The 15,839-nt window shown below is 40.0% G+C and overlaps 1 protein-coding gene across 1 annotated transcript; it reads right to left on the reverse strand.

Moving 5' to 3' along the window:
• Nucleotides 1-1,649: 1,649 nt before the first annotated feature.
• Nucleotides 1,650-6,093, reverse strand: LOC114450352 (NAD-dependent protein deacylase sirtuin-5, mitochondrial-like). Its single transcript, XM_028428394.1, has 9 exons — nucleotides 5,985-6,093; nucleotides 5,016-5,128; nucleotides 4,484-4,617; nucleotides 4,046-4,271; nucleotides 3,519-3,606; nucleotides 3,341-3,394; nucleotides 2,449-2,572; nucleotides 2,190-2,305; nucleotides 1,650-2,021 (listed from the first exon to the last, which is right to left on the reverse strand). The coding sequence occupies exons 2-9, from the start codon at nucleotides 5,116-5,118 to the stop codon at nucleotides 1,949-1,951; spliced, it is 918 nt and encodes a 305-aa protein (XP_028284195.1). The 5' UTR covers nucleotides 5,119-5,128; nucleotides 5,985-6,093; the 3' UTR covers nucleotides 1,650-1,948.
• Between the last annotated feature and the right edge of the window lie 9,746 nt (nucleotides 6,094-15,839).

Genomic DNA, 15,839 nt, shown 5'->3' on the forward strand with positions numbered 1-15,839 from the left:
GAGAAGCTTTGCCTCGAGGATGCAGTTTCCAGACCTAAAAAAACATGACATTATTACTTTTATAACAGTTAATCAGCCTTTAGTTAAACAGGTCACAGCCAATAGACATATGAGGGTTGACATAAGTTGACAGAACCTAAGGTGTAAGGAGTCATTTAACCAATTTGAGACTTTCAACTCCACATTCTGGGATGTGCTTGGGGTGGGGGATGGTCCTGGACTTGTCCACTTTCTACACTGAATGTTCTTGACTTAGCTGTCTGAAGATTGGCACTATACTGTGGCCCTCGTCACACTGGTTACCCAGAAACAGAGGCCATGCTACATGCAGACCTTGTTGGTTTGGCTCACGTGGAAGTTGGAGACTGTGGGTGTGATGGTGATTCCAAGGAGTTTCAGGACTTTAGGCAAGGATACGCTCCTGGTACACAACCGGCTCTATGGCTACGTGCCATTACATTGATCAGTCGAACTCATGCCAAGGATCTTAAAAATTCTCCTGTATCGTGGCATCAACTTCCAAGACAGGAAACCATCTCGTAGGCTCTCAGCCTACCTTTCCAACAGAGAGGATCCAAATCCTAGTGCATCTTAATGATCATCTCTTAAGACTGGATGGCTGCACAAAGTGTTATCTATTGTCAAAACACAGATAACACAAAATGTAGCTCCAAACTGTAAAAACATCCATTTAAAGCTTTCAATTGCATGTGCAGGTATTACAAGCCACCTTAGATCACCTGTCATACATGTAACTGATGACCAACTTGCGACACCACATGCAGTTTAGCAAGATTCATCAAGATGAGTGGGGACAGTAACAGAGGCAACATTGTGTTCACTGCTGTCTGCTGCAAACTGTTTCCATTTTCAGAGGCATTACGATCTAGCCTAATACTGTTTCCTTGGCTCAGCTCAGCTGTAACAACTCTGAGTTCACTGGTGGCCTAGGGCTACTTCAGTCTGCATTCCCTCTCACTCATGCATACTAAGAGAAGACTCTGAGTGGATGCAAGGTTGTTTTCTGTGTCCTTCTCAGGAAAGAATTGTACATTACTATGTTAACATGATGGATTGAAAGCTGCATGCTGCCATCTACTGTTCACTTACAAGACATGCACCACTGTTTTTCAATAAAACAGAAAAATCAGCAATTTTATTTAGTGTTTTAATAAACCTATCTTGTATAAATGCACTGAAAATGTTGATAGTATACAGCATAAGAAATTGTGCGTACAGTTTGCAAGATTGCTTCCATTTTTAAACAACTTCCCTCTGAACATTTGTTTTAAAACAGACAATGAAATGTATAAAAATGTATCATGAATAATCCATAACATGTAACTAGACTGACCACAGCCAAACAGCTTGAAAGGTAAAGGACGCTGATTAAGTCAGATTTTCCCTCTCTGTCCTTGGTCCACAGCAAACACTTGTCTAAATATCTGTAACATTGGTTGAGTTGCACTTGAGGTTAAAAAGCAAGCATTTGGTCAAGGTTGTGTAAACAATTTTGAAAGGCACAAGATTATGTTGTGTACATGTGTTCATTTGTTTGCAAATATTCTGAATTTTGTTGTTGTTCTGGTCTACAGTGACATTCTAAAATATAACAATCCAATACCAGCATTTCATATAAAAGCACACACTCTGATATATGAGGATTTATTCCTATACAAAGTTAATATTGCATCACCTTTCTCTTGTCAAGCTGCATAGTTTCTGCTTAATTCTAAGCACCAAACACGTAAAACTCCAGTCTGATTCCAGTTAGTGAGCTACACATTCAAGTTTAAAGAGATCCATCCAGGAAAAATTGAAACAGCTATGTTATTTACAACCCTCCTTTTCCCAGGCATTAACAGCTAGACAGATTTTTTTATGTAAAGATTCAGAAAACTGCAAATAAGTTTGGACTGCATTAGCAGAAGCCTCTGGCCGACAGCTCTTAAAACCTCTCTGACTCGTGTTTTGCCAAAGCTGGAGGCAGTGTGGTTCCACATGGACCCTGAAAATGGTACCTATGTCACATCACACATACAAACACACACGAAAAGACAAGATGACAGTGAAAGTCAGAATTTTTAGGGTCAAATACTTGATGACACTACATATCAACATGTGCTCTTTTGTCATATAAAAAAATCAAGTAGGTAATGTGATTTGACCCTTCTTGGTGACTCACTTACATGAAATACTCTGTTTTCGGTGTTGTTTGTAAATTAAACTCTGCCACTGGAACGCCTCTGGATGCAATCCGGGGGCCAAACATGGCCGCAGGGTAAACAATAGAAGACGTGCCCACCTATAGGTAAACAAGAGGGAGCAATGATCCCAGTGTCAGCTTTAACTGAACCAAATATTTTGGGTCAAGTCCTTGACAAAATCTGAGCAGATAATGTATGAGATAATAGGATATGAGGAATATAAAAACAAGATATAACTCACCACCAAGCAGAGATCACAGAGTTCCATTTCTTTTTCCACCTGGGTCAGAATATGAGAGTCCAGAGTCTCCCCGAAAAACACCACATTGGGCCTCAACAGACCATGGCAGTCTCTTTCGTCACACCTTGATACAGCAGTATCAAACAGCATTTAGAGTAACTGTCGATCAAACTCTTTCACAAAATAAGGCTGAATCAAAGCAGACATGCTAAGTCATGTGCATGTTAAGTAAACTAAACTCAGGTCTAAAAACTATGTCATTGTGTAACTCTTCACACTTCACTATCTGAGGTTGAAATATTCATTGCACAACACTGCCCCCAAGTGGTAAAACTGACTTCTATTTCAGAACAAGACAGTTGCATAAGCAATTTGCATTTCATTGAACACAGATCTACACATTAGCAGCACTACTACAGTGCAAGGAGCATTCAGCAATGTAACTTTAAATTTTATTTACATGTGTGAAGGACTGCGAAAAAGCACAATACAAGCTAGTGCCACTAAAATGGTAGTGAAGCCACAATGAAGAAGCAGAAGGTCTGGCAGCAGCTCATTATGCAGAAGGGCAAATGGTGAAGAGATAGTTTAAAGCAACAGTCTCACAGGATTAATATCTCATGCTTCCCTAAAATGTGTTGGGATAATGCAGTAGTTTTTGTCTGTGGTTGGACAGAGCACAAAACATAATCAAAATTTAGCAGATCCCACAGAAAGCAGCATCAGCCAAATTAACAATGTTTAATAAGATTGTTACTAAGAAGTTACTTCAGTGTGCTCATCATTTTGGTGCAGAATGCTGAACTGCATGATCACAGAATGCACGAGAAAAGCAGAACAAAAAAGCTTAGTACATCTAGCTGTTATTAATAGAAAATAAAAGTAATCCCACCTTGGCAGTTTATCCACAGGAATCTGGGCATCTGCGACATCTGGACCAGGTGCACTGAACATTAACACAACAAACACAGTGCAGCTCTTTACCCATGGGGGCGGGTCAAACTGAGAGGGATCAGACTACACACACTGAATTTTTTTTTATTTATATTGTAGAAGGTGCTTACTCTTACCCTTTGCCCTTTAAGGCAGCACATATCGGGCTTCTCTTGTTCACAGTCACATGCCCACAACTCACACAGCGTGTCTCCATCAGACTGCCTGCAGTTACACACAGAAAACACAGATGTTTTTCCATTAAGGCCTGTTGGGAGTCACAGACATAATCTCTTGCTCAACACAATCTGTTGACAATGTTAGCTCATTGTCCAAAGTCCCTATGAAAGTAAGAAAGACTTTGGCCATTTTTAGGGCATGATCTGCCTCGAAACACTAAAACACGACACTTTTGGACTTAATCCAACCATTAAATTAGTGACTAACTCTCTGTTTGTAGGAGAGTATGAATGAAATGTTTCCACATTCCAGTCAAACCACCATGTTGCTGTCAAAGTTTCCATACAAGAATTGAGCTGGTTCAGGTTTTATTATGTACATATTTGTAACCCTAATGGGAAAATTCACTCTGCATATGACACACTGAAGCTACTTTACATAAATATACAAATACATGTATTAATTGTAATCTGTAGGTTCTCACCATGAATCTTGAGCACATGCTTGGACCCAGCCTGTCGGTGCAGGTCATCTATGCACTGGGTGATCACGACCACAGAGCGACCCTGCTTCCTGAGCCGAGCCTCACACTCTGCTATAGCCAAATGGGCTGCGCTGGGCTTCTTGTTTATCACAGCCTCTCTTCTGTAATGGTAGAACTCCCAGACTCGAGCTGGGTAACGAGAAAAGGCCTCTGGAGTCGCCAGGTCCTGCAGGATGAATCGACATGGGCATGTTTTTTATGAAGCTCGGTGTGGAATATATCATGTATGTTTAAATACATCAGTTAGCTTGTAGGTGAATCTACAAAATGCCACCACACTAATCCTCAGCTGAAAATCAAACCAAGCATCTGGTTTTGACCTACAAAAACACACACAATCACGGTCAAGCGTGTTTGTTTCACTTCTCTATCAGTTACCTGAGACTGCCATTTCCTCCACTTCTCATTTTCTCTCCTGAATGTCGGTACTCCACTCTCTGCGCTCACACCTGACCCTGTGATGATTGCTATGTGTTTGGCTTTGGAAAAGACCTTCCGAAATTCTGACATGTCTGGAAAGAAAAAAGCGGAAAAATAACATTAGCTTAGGCTGCTTTTACAGGGTTAGAGTGAGGTCGCAGCAATTTTCTTCCTGGAGCAAAGACAGTAATCACTACAGTCAGTGGTACTTTAATACTTCTTTCTATTTTGATTTAAGAAAAGATAAGCAGGAAATTATGGCTTCTATGTGGTTAAAAAGATTGATTTCTTACTTGGTTCAGTTCATTATCTGATATTTCATTCATTTCCTTAAAACTACAATATATCTCCATCTCTATGTATAATGTTTCTAAAAAAACAAATTCTTTCATATTACTATATGTAATATTAATCTATGGAGCCTGTTCTGAAGTGTGGGCTGACTTATTGACATTTAGGGATCGATGGAGGAGCAAAGGTGCAGTTTTACCAGAAGTGGGTCTTGGTTTCTCAATCACTGGTCCTTTGGTCACATGGGTGGAGCACATGCGAAGACCAACAGCAATGGCAGCTCGATTTTGGAGAAGCATCATTCCTTAAAGGCTAAATGAACATGTGAGAAACATAAAGAAAAACACAAAAGGACCCACGTCTTATTCTAACAGTCAGGTTAAGAAGTACTTTGACCAGATACATTGTAGATGTGAGCATTAAGTACATGACAGGTGGACTGCATTTAAAGGTATATTACCTTTAAATCCTTTATCATAAATGAAGGAATGTGAACATGTTTACATAAGTACAATGTGTGAAAAGCAATAGTTGCAAAAGAAACTGCGGTGTATTGTGTAATCAGAGCACTGATACTGTTTGTAGCACCAGAGCTTCTTAACTATTGGCACTGATAAGGCAAAGAATGTGCACGCACGTCTGTTTTAAAGCCAACACATGCATTTTGGCACTACTTTTCTTAAAATTAGCTAATAAAGAAAAAAATGGCGGCGCCTGTACACAAGTCCAAACATGTTTAGCTAATTGTCCAGCCTAATGCAGGAAAACTACAGACACTTGACTGTGGTGTAAGTTAACGAGCTGCAGGTATTCGTCGTGATTCTTGCATAAGTTACAGCTAACTGTGCCTGTTTGTCCGTTCATTTTCTTCCAGGTAAACTAACCAGCTACATTCTTAGCAGCGTATGTGGAGCAGGCGTCGTTAACTTAAGCTAACATGCCGCAAAACCATTTATAAATACTAAGAAATAAACTGATGACATAACGTTTCTTTTTGACGTCGTAAACTTAAGTAGCTTGGGATCAAACCTTTGACGTGCTCGCAGTCACATAAGCAGGAACTTCACACGCACACGCAAACGTGTATTTATCAGTTGTTTTAGCAAAAAAAGAAGCTCGATACTGGTCTGTTTAAAGGAATATACCTTCGTAACTTTACAGTACTTACCCCCTGTGAGTGATATTTCTACTGTAAGAGCAGAAAGTCACGCCGAGTGTGCTTGTTTACCTCTGTCTCTGCTACAAACAGGGGCGGCCGTAAACGAGTAATCACTGTCGTAAAAGTATCTGCTGCTTTACGAGCGCCATCTGCTGGCAGACTGTTGTAACTGCAATTCATTCAAATATGATTCATTCATTCTCAAGTTATCAGGGCCACACCGCGATGTAGCACAAAAGATTTGTTTCAAATTTAAACGTCACACACACCATCAGAACAAACGTAAACTAAACAATACTTAGAAAAAAACAGTTGTTTTGCTGTGTTTTGTTTCTTATTATTTTATATGTATGTTTATTTTTATTCTTTATTCTGTAGTGTTTTTTGATTAATCGTTTGCATTAGTTTGTAACAGAGGGTATAAATCTCAACTCTAATAATGCTACCAACCATTAAAATATAAACCTAAGCTGATTTCAGGTTTAATTTGGTCTATTTTTCCCGTTTTTCCACGCTGTTCCACCAGCCTCTCTCTCTCTCTCTCTCTCTCTCTCTCTCTCTTTCTCTCTGTGTGTGTGAACTCCCTCCTCCTTCCGCCCTCCTCCCTAACTACCTCCCAACGCGTGTGAGTGGCCGTGGTTCTGCATCTGTCCCAGTCGGCCGGCAGTCAGCACTGGACACTGGGTTTAAATTGATGGCGACCACTCCAGTCAGCAGCACAGACCGCCGCCCGATCAGGAGACTCCGCTCCAAGAGCGATACCCCATATCTCGTTGAAGCCAGATTCTCCTTCAACCTGCGGACAGGTAGGCGCATATATCTATCCAGTCTGTCTCCCAGAAATATTCTTATACATGTTTTTTCTATGTGTTGCCAGATATCTTCTTGTGGGTGTAGATAATGTCATAAAATACGCTCCCATTCATGTTATCATTGTGGACTTGTATTATAGTTTTCATTTACGAAATTGAATGGATAGCCGTGCTCTTTATTTGAAGGCAGGGGGGAAAGAGGTGGCTGAATGTTATGCAACTTTGTGGACCATGAGGCTGGTGTGTCTGGCGGGGGAAAAACAAAAACACAAACCCTGATTACGTTTAGTAATTAAGCAGCATTTTGTGTGATGTGTGGTTTTGGATTTCGCCAGTTATTTCTACCGCTGTATTTTAAGGGAGTTACATAATATGAAGAAGCGTCAACATGATGTGTAGTAGCCCGGGCTTTTGGCTGTGGTTGTAGTGCATAAATATGGGATGGAATATCCGGTGTGTTGTGTGTTTCTTTCTCAGATTTTAATCATCGCGTTTTTAAATTGTTATGATGGATCCCGCGATGATATAGCCACTCGTGGTGAATAGCCTCCATCAGCCTTTATAACAGAGTGTGTTGCATCCCTTGTTACCATGGTGACTTGGCATTTTATGCTGACTGAGTCAACAGGATTCACATCTCTTGCACTATACAGCGTGATTTAGGATACACACTTACACTGACAGCTCTGATAGAATAGTCATAAACCAGTGTATGGAGCTGTGATATTTGTAACCATGTGCTTCTCGCTTCGTATTCACTGTGAGGATTTGAGTGTGTGCCCACTCACTAATGACATCATATGTCCTACGCTGTTTGTTCCTTCGGTCCTAAGAGCTGCTGCTGCTGCAACCCCCTTTAGACTTCCACTGTTGTGCTATTATCATCTTGCTCGAGTCACACCCATTCAACAAAATGCACCGAGTGCCACACCTTATAGTCTGTTTGGATGCTGTATAAATGTCCAGCCATTTTGTCTGTTATTTAAAAACACAAGTATGTTGTATATACACTGAGAAGATCATTGGAGCATCTGACAATTGCGTCTTCATTCTGAAATCCTCTTAGTGATCTTTCAATGAATCATTTAGTCACTAAATGTTATTTAGTAGTAAACATACAGTGCCAAATCCCAAATATGAATTAAAGAAGATAAAAAGCACCAGAGTGCATCATATGCTGAGCCAGAGAATCAATGAAAGAATTCTTGCTGGTGTTTTTTATGCTACAATGAGTAGTAAGCAGAGCTTGTGACAGTCTAGGCTCCGGTGCAGCTATTGGCTTCTCTCAGGTGTGCAGTGTCAGCCCTACTGGAAAACAGCAGAAGGGTGCTACATAGTTGTGTGTGTGTGTGTGTGTTTTCCCACCTGGATGTATGAATGAGGCTTGAACCATACTGAGCGTTTGGCCCATGGATACAAGCTTGTTGTGGATGACCGGACCCTGTCATTTGCCTGCATGTACACTCCACCAACAAGCTCACACACACAAAGCACAAGGATGGTAATACGGGGGCGATCAGTACAACAGCTCTGTTGACTCACTTCCACCTGAAGAAGTGGAGCGGCAGGATTTAGCTTGATCATTGCCAAGGAAACCAAAAGTCTTGGTGGTTGTGCACCCAGGTGCTTAATAATGATAAATGACCAGGGCTGCCAGGGATGTGAAACAAGAAGTAAGCAATTATCTCTGTCTGGCTTTGGTTGTGGCCTTTGTTATGTTTTTGTTGCAGGGCCGTTTTAATAGCTTAAACACCATGTAGATAACAGAAATGATGACATTCATTACCACATAGTGACATGATCAAATCACTTTGGGTACCACTGAATAAAATGTTTTAAATGTATTTCATTTGATGTGTGGCTGATACTTTGCTTTATTCCGATGCTGACAACATTCATAGTCGAACGGCTCATTTATTCATGAATTTTAATCTTTTATTGACATAAAGCAACAGCACAGAGATGACAGATACTCTGTGGGCTTTATGGATTCAGAGAGCACATATGAAACACGGATTTATTGCATTGGCCTGTTTAGAGTCTGCCCTAATCTAATCCGCAGCACAGTTAAATGGCTCTGCACACAGTCACAAATATAATGTAATGGCATCATTTACTGCACAGTTGTCATCTGCCGTAAAGCATTAAAGGGTGCAGGTGTACATGGTTGACCTATCTGGCAGGTTTGATTTCAGTCATTACAGACACACACACACACAGAGACAAGTTCCTGGAATAGTTGTGTTGCTAGAGTTATTACTGTTAAGCCAAAAGGTAAAGATATGCGCACCTGTGCTGTTTGTAAGAACACGCTGTGCATACATATCAACTCCTTGTTAGTTTGTGTTGTGTATGCGTTGCCTGCTGACACAGCATCCGTCTTGGTGGAGGAGATTGCCTGCTTGTTTTTATTTGTCCATCATTCAGCAGCCCCATCTGCTTTCTGTCTGCTGCTTCACACAAGAAACTCTCCCAATTACAGCAGCTATCTCTTTTGATTTTTCACTAACATGCTGCTGGCAAAAAGATCAGACATCTTACAACTGTTTTTTTCTTGACTCCTCTCCTGTCTGTACTCCACTCCCTTTTGTTGTTAATATTCTCAATAAAGTCAGTGGATACTGTGGTGCAATTGCAGTTGCGTACCATAGTATTGCTGTGTTATGAATGTTACACATTACCGTGGTAAATATTGTTGACTCCACATGGAACTTGCCCTCAGCCATTATTGGGTTGTGAATACAATTTTGATGTTATGCAGCAGTTTCCTGAAAACAATGTTCAAGCAAAAATAATCTCATTCAGTCAGTGTGTCAGCAGTATGTGTTGGTGTATAGAGAACCTGCCATCTTCTGTTTTTTCTTTAGTTACTGATTTTGCTGTTCTCAGGAGGTTTCTATGCTGCAACCTTTTAGCAGTAGAGTCACTAACCGATAATAACACACAGAGTGTGAAGGGCAGGACTCTATAAAAAGTCACATCGAGGTCTCTCTCCTCTGTTCCTTTCTCTAGATCATGAAAGAGGAGCAGGTCTTTGAGCTTTTGTCGGTCTGATGTGTCACCTCCAGCAGAATATATGTCGTTTTTGGAGTAGTGTCATGTTGCAGAGCAGCGAGGCTACAGCATATAAGATGGAGTGTGTCATTTTCATGCAAAATCCAACACTGCTGTACAGAAGTGTGGAGGGCATTACATTTGCTTTAAAATGCAACCATTCCTAAACATTCTAATAATAACATTTGATTTGTCTGGTTCATTCAGTTTTCACAGAGAGAGCAGTCGAAAGCATGTGAGGTTCCAGATGTTGCCTTCGTTGCAGCGTCTGAACCCTCCCAATAGAAATATGGACAAAGTGGTGGAATTTGACTAAAGCTGAGGTGACAAAAACATTTTGATTCATTTTAATATGGAGGTCTATGAGGTCTGATTTGCTTTTGGAGGTGCAGCAGCTCACACAAAGAGCTCTTCCAGCACTGGAGGATCAGCACATTTCAGCTGCCACTGCAAGTCTTTTGTTGTCATTTTTTTTCTCTGCACCTTACAGTGCCAACACAAAGGTCAGCTTGTTCTCACAGCTTCTAAGATTTTCTTTGTCATCTAGCATAAGGTACACATCACACCTACTCTACACAATGTTAGCTGCAGTGCTGAACAGCTGGGTGTTAAGTGGGGGGGGGGGGGGGGCGCCGGTGGCTGGTTGTAGCACCTTTATACCTGGCCTGCATGTAAATGCATGAAAGCTGAGGCACAGACATCGCTGCACTGCAGATGGTGAGGTGTCTGGCTTTTTTTTGTGTATGTGTTAGCATCTTTCAAGAACATGTATACTCTATAGTCCAGAATGTAAACATGTATAGAGATAACCATATTACATGTACTCTCAGAATTTGATGTTCAAACCTGGCTCCTGTGTTGCAGCCACATTTATCTAAAAAAAGCCCAACTCATTCACCACCCACCGCTCCCTGCTTCTGTGTTGCAGTGCCCGCGTACAGTAAGCAGCACTGCTGTCCGAAAGAGCACAATCAATACACACCAGATGCATGGTGGGACAGGGCAGAAATTCAGCAGCAGAGGGTTTACCTGAGAAATTACAGCCAGGGAGAAAAAAAACTCCATACAGGCACAGAGAGAAATGTGTTACAGGATGTGTGCAGATATGTTGTGTTATCTCTCATAACTCAGCATTTAGAAGTGATTTGCATATTCACTTTCAGGGAAGATGTTGTGCTCAGATTATACCCTTTTTTTGAAAGACAGCTAAAGGTGACTGCAAGGACAAGAACAAGCAGAATTTGCAATCACCAATTCAAGCTGTCAGAGCTTTTTTTTTTGTCAAAGGCAGAGTGAATTTCTGATTAACTAGTTGGGCTGGAGCCAATGCAGAGGCTGCTGAATTTGTAATGTTTTTAGCTGTTTGCAGCAACACTTGAGGCTATTAGCAAATGTGTTTAACAAAGTGGTGATAATTAGTGGCAGGAGATTTTTATCAGTTCTCACTCTCTGTCACTTCAATTTATTTCTCATCTTTTAAACACATGGCACAGTTCAGAGCATCATACAAGAGACTAACACTTCTGCATCTGAAAAAGAAAAAAGAAAAAAACCCAGCATCCATCTTCCCTACTTGGGTGCAAATAGACCTTCTTGTGCTGAAGCATTCCAGGTCTGAATAAAACATGAGTGGGAAAATCAGAGCAGAAAATAGAAATGCTATATTCAGGAGTCGTACTGGATGCTGCATAAAAGTTCAATCAGCCATCACCTGGCCAGAACATCTGCCAACCTATGGAGCATGATGGAGGCAAGAAAAAAAAATACAGGCAGGTGTCTTGTACCAGAGCTGCATCTCGGCCTCTCTCTCTCCCCTCTTCCTGCTTTCCTTTCATCTCTCTGTGACACTTGCAAGTGTGGGGAAAGGCTTCTGGCTGTGATGTACTTTCCTCGTGCCAGCTGAGAAATGACGCCTTTTTCATTTTCTTTTTTTTTTTTTTTCAAAAGCCTCCCAAGCTGCGGAAAGCTGCATGATGATGTACTTATGGGTTGTATTTATAGTAAGTATGGATGCATGTTAAGCAGGATGGGGTAAAGATTTTGTTGCAGTATAAAAGGCTGCACAGAAAGACCAATTAAACTAAGGGGAGAGAGAGCACCGCCGAAGTCACTGTTGGTGCTGTTTTTATCATGCAGTAAATCTTGTTTAAGAAATATCATAAAGGAAGCTGCACACACCATCCAGGTGGTTGGATAATATCTGTGATGTGACAGTAAATTGTACAGTTCTCAGCAGATAATATCAGGCGGTCAGGAGGCACTCACTACCATCCATTAAGTGGAGATGATTAATGTATAAAGAAAGGCATTTGTTACAGGTGTCACCATTGCGGTTCCCATAGTGCATCAGCTCTTCTGCTGAGTAAGTGTCTTCATAGATTCAGAATCCACTCAACGCTGCTGCAAACTCGGGAGTCAGTTCATTCAAGCTGCATTGCAGCACTCAGCACTCCTTCTGTCCTCCAGGCTTTACATTTCAAAAAGCAGCCTAATATTTTTTCAATAGGAAAGCAAACACATTAATGGACTGATGTGTGTTATTATACCATATTTGATCATCAGCACAATGATATGTTAATCCTCAGTGCACGAGTGATTCCCAAATGCATTACAAAATATACTGAACAATGAGAATATTGCTCATATTCTCCTTCTGTATTAGAAATATATTACTGTGCTGCATTTCCAGGCTATATGCCACAGGAGATATAGGGTTTATTTTGTTTCATCACCGTGAAATATTCTTAGACAAATCAACATTTTTTGAGTGTTAACAAGCAGAAATTCATGTTATATAGTTGTAAAATGATAATATAAATATAATTTCTCAGAAACTATTATTTAGGGTAGCAACAGGTTAATTACTTTAATATTATATTTGGTATTACATGCTGATACTGTGTAAATAGCGTGCAATCTAAGTGATTGTACACCATATTGTATTAGATAGATAGATAGATAGATAGATAGATAGATAGATAGATAGATAGATAGATAGATAGATAGATAGATAGATAGATAGATAGATAGATAGATAGATAGATAGATAGATAGATGTTAAAGAGGGGTGTTGTGTTATTTTTCTTAGTGCAAAACAAAATTATGTCTGAACTTCTCAGACAGTTATGTAAGGCTGTGTGAAGATAGTCTAGTGTAGCCCACAGGATAAACAGCTGGGATCTAAAGAAGCAGGATAATTCTGTGAAATTAATTGACTGAAGAAGGCATCTTGCTCAGGCATCACATTATAACTGTTTAGTCCCGTCACTGACTGGTCTAGTCATTGTTAACTGTGAAATGTACATTGGATAAAACATCATGAGGGACCATGTCTTAGCTGCATCAGTACACTGTAATAAGTCTGCGAAATACACTAACATGCAATGCTGCTGTATCAGAAACAGCAAGCAATTAGGAGAATATGTGACAGGTCATTAGTAACTAAGAAAAGCCTTGATGTGATGTTATATAATGCTAAGCTACATGTGTCTGAAACCAGAAGATATTCTTCTTAACTTCAGCAGGGCCGGGAGAGGCCAGGGGGGACCTAAGCTATTTAGCTGATGGTCCTCTCTGCAGCGTGGTGTTCATCAGGTTTCAGTCAGAGAAAAATCTCTGCAGACCTGAACGCATCCCAGAGGAGCGGCACAGTCTCACAAGAGGTTGCTTCCATTTATACACTTTCTTCTGTTTTCATTGGTTTTGTGAAAATGGAACCAAAGCTTATCATTTAAAGATTTACTTTTTGTATAGCACATCCTGTCCTGCAGACCTTTCTACATTTGAAGAGAGGAGCAGACAGTGTTCCCTTTCCTTTTAATTCACCTCTTATTAAACAGGACTAACAGCAGCCTCCAAAAAAAGCTGCTGTCAGTCACCTTCTATCACCTCGCCTGCAACACCTTCTTAATTAATTCAAGCTGAAGAACAGGCAGAGTGTAAAATCTCTAACTGCAGCTTGCTTTGTGCTCTGCAGAGAGTTTACTGTGGAGGAATAAAGAAAAGGGACGAGGATTAAATAAGTCTGATCTTTACACATACAATCTATTTATTTTAGTCTAAACGCAGCGTTTTTTTTTAAATTTGTCATCTTGATTTAGAAAGCTGTATGTATACTCTATATTATTGGCCCATCTTTAATTTCATGGGAGGTGGCCTGTGAAATTAAAAATTATTCAAACACACGATACAAAATATAGTAGGACTCAGTGCCTGGAGCACCACTGCTCCCATGTGAAGCAATCAAAAGAGACAATCATTTTCTAGCCACTAACAGTAATCAACCGAATCACTGTAAACCATTAACTAATCACATGAAGGAGTCGTTGAAGGTTTAAAGAGAAGATCTGACTTTAGTCTTTTCCTGAGGACGATATCTGAACAGTACTTCTCACACATGGTGTGAGAGTTAGTCAGGGAGCCATCTGCACTGTCTGCAGAGGATTTTGTCCCAGCATGGCTCTCCTTGCTACTGTGAGCAGTCTGACAATTACAAGCATTGATGGTGGAACATTTCTGGCCACATGCCTGACAAGTCAGAAAGTAAATGTTTAAAAGTGCTCCCCTGATGGAGTGTGGGATCCTGTTGTCACGTGAGCAGAACAAAAAAAATCTTCTTCCCACAATCAGAGCTTTAAAATCACTAAGAATCAACCTGCACTGTAGAAAGCAGTGTCTTTCAGTGCAGTTACTGTATAACAGTTTACAGTAAAAGTCATACTAAGCTATTTGGTTCTGTAATAAATCACAATAAAGACTTTTGTTCTGTAGAAAATTACAGCAAACACAAATATGCCATGGAACCTGTCTGTGGACACCATCTGTTTGAAATGGTTCCTTTGCAGCAATTTAGGTCAAAGCATGAAAAATAATAATAAACACTTTTAACTCAAAAGCCATATCTGCACTTCAAAGTGCAACTATACAACATCAATCCAACATAACTTCACAACAACACTACTTGTGCCGAATTGGCCACTCTAAGGGAGGAGATGGAGAAAAAGGAGGAAAGCTGGGAGCAGGAGTGATGTCAGAGCAGGCAGTTAGCAACAACTAATGCTAAGCTAGAGAGAAAACTAAAAAAAAAACCCAAACTATACAAAATCCAATCAAAAATAAAAAAGAATAACTAAATGAACACGAGGAGGCAAAGAAAAAAGTACAAAGAAGAAATCAAAATGTAGAGAACAGAGGAGATGTGAAAAAGGAAAAAAACAGCTCAAATAAATGTAAATTACTGTTAAGTTAATATAAAATTACTTTTTTATTTACAGTGGTATTAATTCATGTCTTATAAAACACAAATGAACCAAAACCATTCACATAAAAACACAAATAAAAGCAAACACGGGACTCCAGCACCACCTGCTGGTGGATAAACGGAAAGACTTCTGGTCACATGAGAGAGCCCTGACAAATGAGAATTATATAAACTTACAGACTGTGATTGTGCAGGATGAGGCTGAGTGTTACTAAACTGAAACTCAGTGTACTTTCAGTCAAGTAACTGGAACTGTTACATGTCATAAGATACTTGAAAGACTAGAAGGGAAAAATGATGAGAATTCTTAATGATTAAAAACTCTCAGTTTTCAGTTGGCTATTTATGACACAGTGACTAGAACATGGTGTTTTATTCCTGACTTATTCTAGGCAATTACTTTGCTTGCATTTATTTTTCAGCAGGAAACATGAGTAAAAGTATCTGCTCGTACTTTTATATGTTGGCTCATAACTTGTTTGACGCTGTATGTGTACTGTCAGCAGCTCAGGGACTATTTCCAACTCTGTGCTCATGAAGTCCTGCAGCAGGCCACAGTACATGACAGCTCCAGCTCCACTGTCTCCAACAGACACAAGCTGCTGAGAGATGATACATTTAGATTAGTTATGAATTTAAATAATTGTCACTTGAATGTAAATAGAAGATTTATGTGTAATGCAATATTGATAAATTACCATAACAATAACTATTAAACAGGGTTTTTTCTTCTTCTTC

This window comes from Parambassis ranga, chromosome 17, assembly GCF_900634625.1.
Source record: "Parambassis ranga chromosome 17, fParRan2.1, whole genome shotgun sequence".
NCBI classification, from domain to species: domain Eukaryota; kingdom Metazoa; phylum Chordata; class Actinopteri; family Ambassidae; genus Parambassis; species Parambassis ranga.

Bases quoted from the DNA above. Each gene is read 5' to 3' on its own strand.
- LOC114450352 (XM_028428394.1), bottom strand. From the start codon at position 5,118: ATGATGCTTCTCCAAAATCGAGCTGCCATTGCTGTTGGTCTTCGCATG. The intron at 4,618-5,015 runs GTAAAACTGCAC...TTTTCTTTCCAG, and splicing joins GAAACCAAGACCCACTTCTG to ACATGTCAGAATTTCGGAAG. The intron at 2,573-3,340 runs GTGGGATTACTT...TGCTGTATCAAG, and splicing joins CCTGTGGATAAACTGCCAAG to GTGTGACGAAAGAGACTGCC.